This window comes from Gekko japonicus, unplaced genomic scaffold (genome assembly GCF_001447785.1).
Source record: "Gekko japonicus isolate JY-2015 unplaced genomic scaffold, Gekko_japonicus_V1.1 scaffold196, whole genome shotgun sequence".
In the NCBI taxonomy this organism is placed as follows: domain Eukaryota; kingdom Metazoa; phylum Chordata; class Lepidosauria; order Squamata; family Gekkonidae; genus Gekko; species Gekko japonicus.
The window spans coordinates 69,566-79,118 of NW_015173129.1; the positions used below are offsets into that span (position 1 = coordinate 69,566).

The 9,553-nt window shown below is 47.8% G+C and overlaps 1 protein-coding gene across 1 annotated transcript in view; it reads right to left on the bottom strand.

Moving 5' to 3' along the window:
- EIF3B (eukaryotic translation initiation factor 3 subunit B) overlaps positions 1-9,553 on the bottom strand; it is a 35,827-nt gene that overhangs the window by 11,637 nt on the left and 14,637 nt on the right. The window contains exons 7-13 of the mRNA XM_015422074.1: positions 9,379-9,507; positions 7,825-7,982; positions 5,785-5,916; positions 5,626-5,692; positions 4,023-4,069; positions 2,967-3,177; positions 2,561-2,633 (exon numbers count right to left, since the gene is read on the bottom strand). Of these exons, the coding sequence (XP_015277560.1) occupies positions 2,561-2,633; positions 2,967-3,177; positions 4,023-4,069; positions 5,626-5,692; positions 5,785-5,916; positions 7,825-7,982; positions 9,379-9,507 (817 nt within the window). The remainder of the gene's footprint in view (positions 1-2,560; positions 2,634-2,966; positions 3,178-4,022; positions 4,070-5,625; positions 5,693-5,784; positions 5,917-7,824; positions 7,983-9,378; positions 9,508-9,553) is intronic.

The following is a 9,553-nucleotide window of genomic DNA, read 5'->3' on the forward strand; positions in this document are numbered from 1 at the left end:
GGGTGGGGGGAGAAACTCGCTTAGCTTCTTTTCATCTTAGTGATCGACAAAAACAAATCTTCATGACTTTCCATCAACGGGTGACACCACACTCCTCAACTTTCATTCTCCCCCCCCCTTTTCTCATTTAAAGTCTCTTTTTAAACGGGAGTCCGGGAATCCCTCCTCCTCTTTCGCTTGGGAGGGGGGGTAGAAACACGCTTTACTTCAGTTCATTGTACCGATCAACAACTTACAATTTCAGCCGTTCCTTTTCATTTCATTCGCATTTTCGCTTCATCACTCAGGTGGCGTCTGGCGGATCCGCTAAGCCCCGTGCGGGGCCGCGAACGCGGCGAGGTTCATTGGGGCATGAGGGGAACCTCAATTTCCGACCTTCCGGTCGAGAAAGAGGCTTTTCCCCTCGCGTGCCCCGAGTTGGAGCCCCTCTGGGGCTCGTCCGGGTCTCCGCTTGCGCGGATTCCCCCCTCGGCCGCAGGCGGCCGAAGACGCCCTCGGGAGCGCCCCGAGGTTGCGTCCGCCATTCGCGGAAGCCAAACCGGAAGCCGGTCTGACGTTCTTTCTGACAGAGATGTGACTTGGGGTGATGGCCCCGTTTACTAGAGAAGAATGCCCCCCAAAGCTCTTAAGAGCGCTGGGGAGCAGTGAGGGATTCCCCACGGGGAAAGATGGTGCTCCCCTAGACACAAGAAATCCCAACAGCCTCTGGGCTGGGCTGCATCTCTACCTGCTCCCTGGAGCAGGACTATTACACTGACGGCACTGAGTTACGGGGTGTAATCCACAGAGTCTGGGTCAGAAAGGCAGAATGTAAAGTAAGTCACTCGACAGCCAAATAGCCCGACAGCCTGAGTGGTGGAATGTGACAGGACTTGAGGGGCCGAGGTACAAATCCACACTCTGCAATGCAGGCTTTGGAACACAGACTGCTTTGGTTGCCTTGGGTGAAGAGCAGGGCATCTAATGGGTCCGTTTCCTCCCATATGTTCTTGCCCAGGAACTAAGATCCCAGGAAGAAGCCCTCTTAGCTGTCTCATTGGCCCAAAAACTCATTGGGGGGGGGGGAGTCTGACAAGAGGGCTTTCCAGTGGTAGCCCCAAGATTACAGAACGACCTCCCCCAGGGAGGTGTACCCGGCCCCCTCTGTCTTGCTCTTTAGAAGGCAGGTGAGGAAGGTTTGATGAGTGACAGCATTTTGATTAGTTTTGCCTGTTGTCAACCTCTGTCTCTAGTTTGCCATGATGTCCGGGGATGGGAAATTCCTTAGGGTGTGTGTGAGTGCTGGAGTGTGTGAACCTCAGGGTTGTAGAAGCAGTAACTCTTCCTCCAAGATACCTCCCTGAATGCCAGGGACAACCTTGAAGTCAAAACTTCAGGTTTGCTTCTACCAGGGCTAGGGCTTTCTCAGTGGCCCCATCTTGGTGGAATGAGCTCCCGGAGGAGATCAAGGCCCTGCGGGACCTTTTACAGTTCCGCAGGGCCTGCAAGACGGAGCTCTTCTGCCAAGCTTTCAGCTAGTGAGCCACCACCACTATAGTGCCCTGGCCCTTGATCTCTAACATCTAGCCTGTACTGCAGGAAGAGCTTGAGCAGATCGATTCTTAGAAGGTTGTCAGTTAACACTGCCATTCTCTGGAATGTGTGTGGGGGGAGATCCTCCTCTTCCCCTCTGCCTGATACACAAACAATGCCTCCTGTCTGAGTTGTTCTGCTTTTGCTTTCCCGACCTTGGAAGGCCCAGCTGCTCCTAACCTGCTGGGAACAAACAGCTCCTATTTTGCCCGCTCTCGTTTCTGCGCACGTGCACACAGTGCTTATTGGCTTCTGCTTGTAATGGGGGTGTTTTGAAACTAGTATAATTTAGGGTGCCCTGCTGCCTTGGGCCATTCCTGACAAAAGAAGTCCACGTGTCATAGTTATGAACTACCAAAAGAAGCCGTCTGGAATAACTATCTTCAGCACTTTATGAAACTGTTTTAATAGTGGAATTGTTTCTATAAGATTTTATGTTGTTTAACTGTATTTTATGCACTGATTGTGAGCCACCCCTGAGTCGGCATTGCGGGATATAAATGTGATTAATAAATAAAGCTGTGCTCTTCTCGCTTTCATAGACAAGGGAACCATATATTTCCAGGGGTCAGAAGTGCAAATTTAGGCAGGAGGTTGGCAATGTGTGATTGGTGCACTTTTGTTTGAACTGTCTATAACTATGGAATTTCCCGTGTGAACCTCAGTTCTGACACGGTACCGTTCCACCTGGACCATGCAGATATCTCAACAAATCACTGCCAAGGAGAGTACTGTTGAGAGTCTGTTGACCAGGGGTCTGACACCCATCACCAGTTTAAACCTTTGATTATTAACTTGTGGCTTGTTATGCATCTTCTTATTATTTACGTTGTAAGCCACCTTGAGTTCCTATAAGGCAGAAAGACAGCTGAGAAATGGTTTAAGGAAAAAAAGAATACTTGGCGACTTTGGGACAGACACACCTTCTTGTCCCACCCCGTGTCGGAAGGCTGTTATGAGGATAAAGGGGGCGATATTTGTCCCTCACCTTTCATTTCTACCACATCAACTGGAACTTGCTTCTCTCTCATGCGGAATATTTCAAAGTTGGTCACTACACCCTAAAAAAAAACAGGAGAGAGAAAAAAGAAAGGCAGTGTTGGGTCTTGGAAATGTTTTATAGGAAAGGCTGGCCTGCTGCAATGAGCAAGCCTGCAGAGCTAGGCAGGATCCTAAAATGTGTATCCATCATCTGGAGACATTGAGCCATCCAATTTTCTATTTAAATACAGAGCCAGCCAATGCTATTGAAGTCTCACAGGCAGAAAGCACCTCAAGCCCACTGATTTGGCTGGAAGCAGGTGAACTCTAAAGAACTCTGCCAGGTTCACTGGACACCCAAGGGCCAGGAATAGCAAAACAGAACCGGTTATGGCGAAGCTTCGATTCTGTACCTGTGTACCCTTGGGAGTCCTGTCTACTTTGACACAAAGGTAATCCCCATTCTTCTGCCAGTGTAGCTTGCAGTCCACCACGTTAAATAGGTTCCGAACTCTGATCTCCTGCCTGGAGGGCAGCTGCATCAATGTCACCCTCGCAGGAATGTCCTTGTCTTCAGGCACCCAGAAGGCTATGATGTTGCCACCAGGAGACCAGGAAAAGTCTCTGAGGGATGACGATAAAAACACACATAAGAATATAAGAAGACCCCTGCTGGATCAGAGCAGTGGTCCATCTAGTCCAGCATCCTGTCTCTCAGTGGCCTACCAGTTCCTCTGAAAAACCAACAACAGGGCATAGAGGCCGAGGCCTCCCCCTGAGAAGAACCTCAGAAGAGCCCTGCTGGGTCAGACCAGTGAGGGTCCATCTAGTCCAGCATCCTGTCTCTCAGTGGCCAACCAGTTCCTCTGAAAAACTAACAACAGGGCATAGAGGCAGGGGCCTTCCCCTGATAAGAACCTCAGAAGAGCCCTGCTGGATCAGGCCAGTGGTCCATCTTGTCCAGTGTCCTGTCTTGCACAAGGCACCCATTTCAGTGGCTAAGATGCATCACTTCAATGTTTTTTTTTAAAAAAGTTCAAAAAGCGAACACATATAGAAGAAGAGAGATTGGGTTCATACCCCGCCCTTCACTTGGAGTCTCAGAGCGGCTTACAATCTCCTTTCCCTTCCCCTCCCCACAACAGACACCCTGTGAGGTAGGTGGGGCTGAGAGAGCTCTGACAGAAACAACCCTTTCAAGGACAGTTCTGACAGAACTATAGCTTACCTGAGGTCACACCAGCAGCGGCAAGTGGAGGAGTGGGGAACCAAACCTGGTTCTCCCAGATTAGAGTCCGCACACTTAACCACTACACCAAACTGACTTTACTCATTTTTTCAGAGAAGAGAAAAGGGAGGGAAACGTTCATGGTGGCAACAGGGACAATGGTTTCCACATCTCAGCGAACATTAAGACCATGTGTCAAAAGGGATTCAGATATCAAGGGGAGAGAACAAGGCACACTCACTTGATCCCGCTGATTTTCAAACTCTTCTTGTCCAACAAGCCCATTGACTAAAGAGAGAAATACCATCACATTTATTTATCTATCATGTCACAAATAACTTAGCACACTTCAGAATCCCACCAATAACACACACTTATGGGTTACAAATTCAACTTATAATGATTTACAACTGTCTCTTGTTGAGTGGAAACTAACTCCACGCAACCTACAGTATTTCCTACAGGCGTGGGTATTCGCATGGATCACGCTAAGACTATGGCATGGACTTTGCTGCCACACGTCTGCAGGCCCGTACCTTTACAGCACTGGCCACCTTGTTTCTTGAGGAAGTTACAAAAATCCTGACACTGCCCAATAAGGAGGCCAATGGCAGCTTTCGAGTGGCATTACGAGATATGTGAAGGCCTGGGGGAAAACCGGGACAATTCGGGGGGGGGGGGGTGGTTCAAATATTTTCCAAATCATTTCTAAAAATATGTATGGTATCAGATTGATCTAATTTCTGTGCACTGAGGACAAGGACGTCCTAGGTTACAAACTGAACTCTCCAATGCAAGAACAAGATGCATTTCTTCCTTTAGGAGGTGCTATTGTCACAAGAAAAAGGTTTCAGTTTTGTTTTTGCATGTGGGTGGGTATTCTGTTTGTAATAATTGTTTGGATACACTATATTTTTAATATGTGATAATTTCATGCCAAGTAAAAATGTCCATGGTCATATTTTATGTTCCTAAAGTAACAGAATGACTTTCAATCTGGAAAAGAAAAAAAAAGTGCTAATGTAGCATTTTTTTCAATTTTTCCAAAAATTTCAGTTTCTTCCCGAAAACCCCTGGGGAAAAAACGTTTTTTCCCCCCGAACGTCAAAATTTCCAGAAATTTTACATCTCTAGGCATTACTGAGAGGTAATTTTTAATTTAATTTTATTTTTTTACCGTCAAGTTGCGGCTGACTTATGATGACCCCCCGTGGGGGTTTCAAAGCAAGAGGCGTTCAGAAGTGGTTTGCCTCTGCATCACACTCCTGGACTCCCTCGGTGGTCTCCCATCCAAGTTCTAACCAGGGCTGACCCAGCTTAGCTTCCGAAATCTAACAAGATCAGGCTAACCTCAGCCATCCAGGTGAGGGCATGGAGGAGGGGTCCTGACCACTAATACGGGGAATGGAGAACCCGAGAACAAGGCAAAATGGTTACGTTCTCTCAGCTTAGGGAGGGAACTACGTCAGGCATCTGTACCGCCAACAGGGGTACTTGAAGGAGAGAAGACACGGGTGAGTGTGGGGGTGCTTGAACTTCTTCTTCATAACCCCCACCCCCACTACTTTTATCCACACCAAGCCCCCAAGGCAGGCAAGAACGGTGAAAAACTATGAGCGGAGCAGAGGGAAGGGCACATGGGGTGGAGTGGAGCAGAGGGCACATGGCCACCACCGCCACCACCCCATCCATTCCTCCATGAGCATGGGTCCATGACTTGTGGTTAACCCACAAAACCCTGCCTTCCCCCCCCCCCCCCATTACTCTGCTTTTTGGCACCTCTGGATAGCGAGGCCCAGCATTTCACAGAGCCTTACTGAGATACATCAGTAAAGAAGACTTACGGGTGTTTCGTAGATGCTAAGCGTATCGGATGTCATTCGAGCAAAGAATTTCCCATCGTGACTCCACCTGAGCAAGTAAGAATTTTGAGAAATCAGGTCCTTTGCTTCCCCATCCTACAACCGAGACCCTCACAACCTGCTCCCGTCGTCCTGACTTACTTAAAAATGGGCCAGTGGGCTGAGCTTTCGCAGTGGAATCCTCGTTTCTTCTGTCCAGTGAGGGTGTCCCATATAATGATGGCTTGAGGATCGTCCTGTGTGTCCATCAGAGGACTGAAGGTCACCAGGTATCTTCATAAAAAAAAAAACCAGATGAAAATCACATGGCTGCAGATTAGCTGTGCTTTTATTTCAAGTGATAAATGACAGATCGAAATAACAGATACAAGATTTTATCTTTTTGCGGCCTGCATTCCCAGGAGGATGCCTGGTTTTGGTGGAAAGTGTGGTCAAGTCGCAGCTGACTGATGACAACTCCCTCAAGGAGACAAACAGAGGTGGTTTGTCATTGCCTGCCTCTGCATGGCAACCCCAGACTTCCTTGCTGGTCTCCCACCCATGTACTAACTACGGCCAACACTGCTTCGCTTCCGAGACTGAGCTAGCATGGGGCTGTCCAGGCCTACGTGGCCAAAAATAGTTGTTTCGAATTGCAAGGTTCTGTTAAACTGCATTGTTTTGGGACATCTTTGTGGGCTACCTAGAATCACGTGGATGCTCTAAGCGTATTGAGCTGACAGGTCCAAACTGCAGACTTGCATGTCTGACCACACAGATGCAGCCTGCGGCTTTAAAAACAAGCAAAAATATTTGGTAACAGAAGTCCACAGGAGATTATTTTCAGTGAGTCAAAGAGATATTCTTGTCCCCACAGTGTAACTCTGCTGCTTCAGACCACCCTCAGCTTGGCCTGAGTAACAAACGAAACTGACGACACGCTATCCCGTTTCAGAATAGCTGCTTACAACAGCCCAGGGCGGTAGTCCCGAATGCAACTCAGAAAACAGGCAACAAAAATGACAGAAGAGAGGAAGCAGCGCTGAAAGCCGTGACCAGCCCCTGCTTTAAGAGGACTCCAGTATCAATATCGAATAGAGAAGGAGAATATTGGAGAAGGAGAATATTCTGGCTTTACTTCCTTAGCAAATCAAACTCATCAGGAGGTACACTAAACACATCCTACAGACTACAGGGCAGGATTCAGCATCAAGAGCCTAGCTATAAGCCTATCTTTCTCCCAAAGGTGAGACCCCCAATGAGGGCAATTTGTCCAACAAAGACCATCAAATCATGAAATGAAGAGCGCAAACAATAAAAACACACAGCCAAGAAATAGCGGCCACACAAATACCAAAAAAAGAGGAAGAGATTGGATTTATACCCTGCCCTTCACTACCCAAAAGGGTCTCAGAGCGGCTTTCAAACTTCTTTCCCTTCCCCTCCCCACAACAGACACCCTGTGAGGTAGGTGGGGCTGAGAGAGCTCTGACAGAAACTGCTCTTTTTCAAGAACAGCTCTTATTAGAACTACAGCTTGCCCAAGGTCATCCAGCCAGGTGCAAGTGGAGGAGTGGGGAATCAAACCCGGTTCTCCCAGATTAGAGCCCGCGTACTTAACCACTACACCAAACTGGCAACATATTTGCTGATTTACAGCCCTGGATTTAGACATCCCATTTTCAAACTGGCCCTGCTTCCTCTGAGACTGATACAGGAGAAGGGCAGGGTCACGAGGCTGCAAGCAAGGGCTTTGATACAGAGGCCTCGGGTATAAAACAAGGACCTTTCCCTCGGTCTCCTTCAGAGAGGGGTCCCAATGTTCTCCAACACCTCTTTATTTTAAAGACGCTCAAACACAGACACACACACACACAAACACGCAGACCTATGATTCATCGAAGGTGTTTCCTACACAACAAGAAGGCGGTGTTTGAAAACACAAAACACAATCCGCCATTCCATGTTCTGGCGATTACAACAAACTGAAAGTGCAGTATTTGGCAGAGGCCATGCGAATTCAAGGTCTCCCTCCTCTACCATTGGGCTGAAAACTTGCACAGGTTTAACTGAGCGGAAAGTGGTTACAGCTTCAAGCGGCAAACAAAGCTCGATATCCAAACTGAGAAAATGTCAAAGACAACACGTGGCGGGCGCCTGCCTACGGAAGAATCATTTCAATCCAGTTTCCGAGGAGAGTACCTTTCACAAGGCGAGAAGTCGATGAGCTGGACCCCCTGATGGCCGAACTTCTGGATCTGCTTGAAATTCTCTCCGCCCCACAGAGCAATGCCCTTCTGATGGAATGTAGCCAGGTAGGTACCCCTCGGAGACCAGCGTACGTAGGTTTCTGTCCATCGCTAGATGGGTGGGATGGGAAGAACACGCGTTACATCTCAGACTGGATCTCATCTCATTTACTGTGCTTTGCTAAGTGAAAGACATCATTTGGAAAACTCCGCATGGGTCGTCGACATCTTAAAACATCCATTAACTGCAAGGAGCCCTGTACTGGACAGCCTGATCTCATCATATCTCAGAAGCTAGGCAGGGTCGGCATTGATTGGTATTTCAGTGGGAGACCACCACAAAAATACCGGGGCTGTGACGCAGAGGCAGGCAAGGGCAAACCACCTCTGAGCATCTCTTGCCTTGAAAACCCCACCGGGTTGTCCTAAGTTGGTTGTGACTCAACAGCAAAAAACACTAAAGTCAACAACAACAAAAAACTGTGAGGAAGCCCAATATCTAGCTTATTAATGGCTGTGAACTACAGAATAGCCTTGTCAAAGAGACCTCTCACTTTTTAACTTGCTTTCTGGCATCTAATGAACCTCCAAACCTTGAAGCCTCGATTTTAAATATTGCACTACTCATTCTTATATCTCTATTATTATTTAGCAGTTGGTTTTGAAAGCTGATTAGCACAAAGGCGAAGGTTTCCCTTGCTCGAAAGCTAGTCGAATCTGACTCTAGGGCGCGGTGCTCATCTCCGTTTCCAAGCCGAAGAGCCAGTGCTGTCCGAAGACTTCTCTGTGGTCATGTGGCTGGCATGACTAAGTGCCGAGGCGCACGGAACACTGTTACTTCCCTACCAAAGCAGTACCTGTTTATCTACTTGCAATTTCTTGCTTTTCGATCTGTTAGGTTGGCAGGAGCTGGGGCCAGAGACGGGAGTTCACTCCGTCACGTGGCACTTGGGTCTCAAACTGCTGGACTACAGACCTTCCGGTCTTCAGCTCAGTGTCTTAACCTCTAAGCCACCGCAGCCCCAATTAGCACAAAAGTAGGATGTAAATAGAGATAATTTTTTAAAAAAATCATTTGTTGGTAGACATGAGCCGAGGGACTCTAAACCACAGATTTGCTCCAATTATACATGTGGCAGTTTCCGTAACTAACGGCGCAATCCTCAGCAGAGTTACACCTGTCAAGTGACTTCAAACAGACTTAGAAGGGCATAACTCCGCTTAGGACTGCATTCTAAATCCTTTCCCTCACATGCTGAAGAATTAAGTCCCCTGAAATGTATACTTGTGACACTCCATGGATTTGTCCTGAACACGTGAAACATTTTCACTAGCAGAACTGCTGCACCCTGATGACGTTTGTCAAGGTATTCTTGACAGCTGCACCAAATCACATACCAAGCCACCTGAATATTTTAAATCAAATCACAGATTGGATTTCTTTGCTTTTCCAGTCATTGAGCACAAGACTGTGCTGTGTGTGCAGAAAACCGCAAGAGACACTCACAGGTCTTTCTTCTATTGCCACCGGCTCCTTGACGTCATTCCAGTAAATACAGGTTCTGTCTCCTGATTCAAAGATCACGCTGTACTGATCCCTACAGTCTGGGTCCTCCAACCAGTAGCGCAAATTTCCCTGTGGGGGTGGGGAATCGAAAGAAAGGATGGAGAAAAGACCAAGA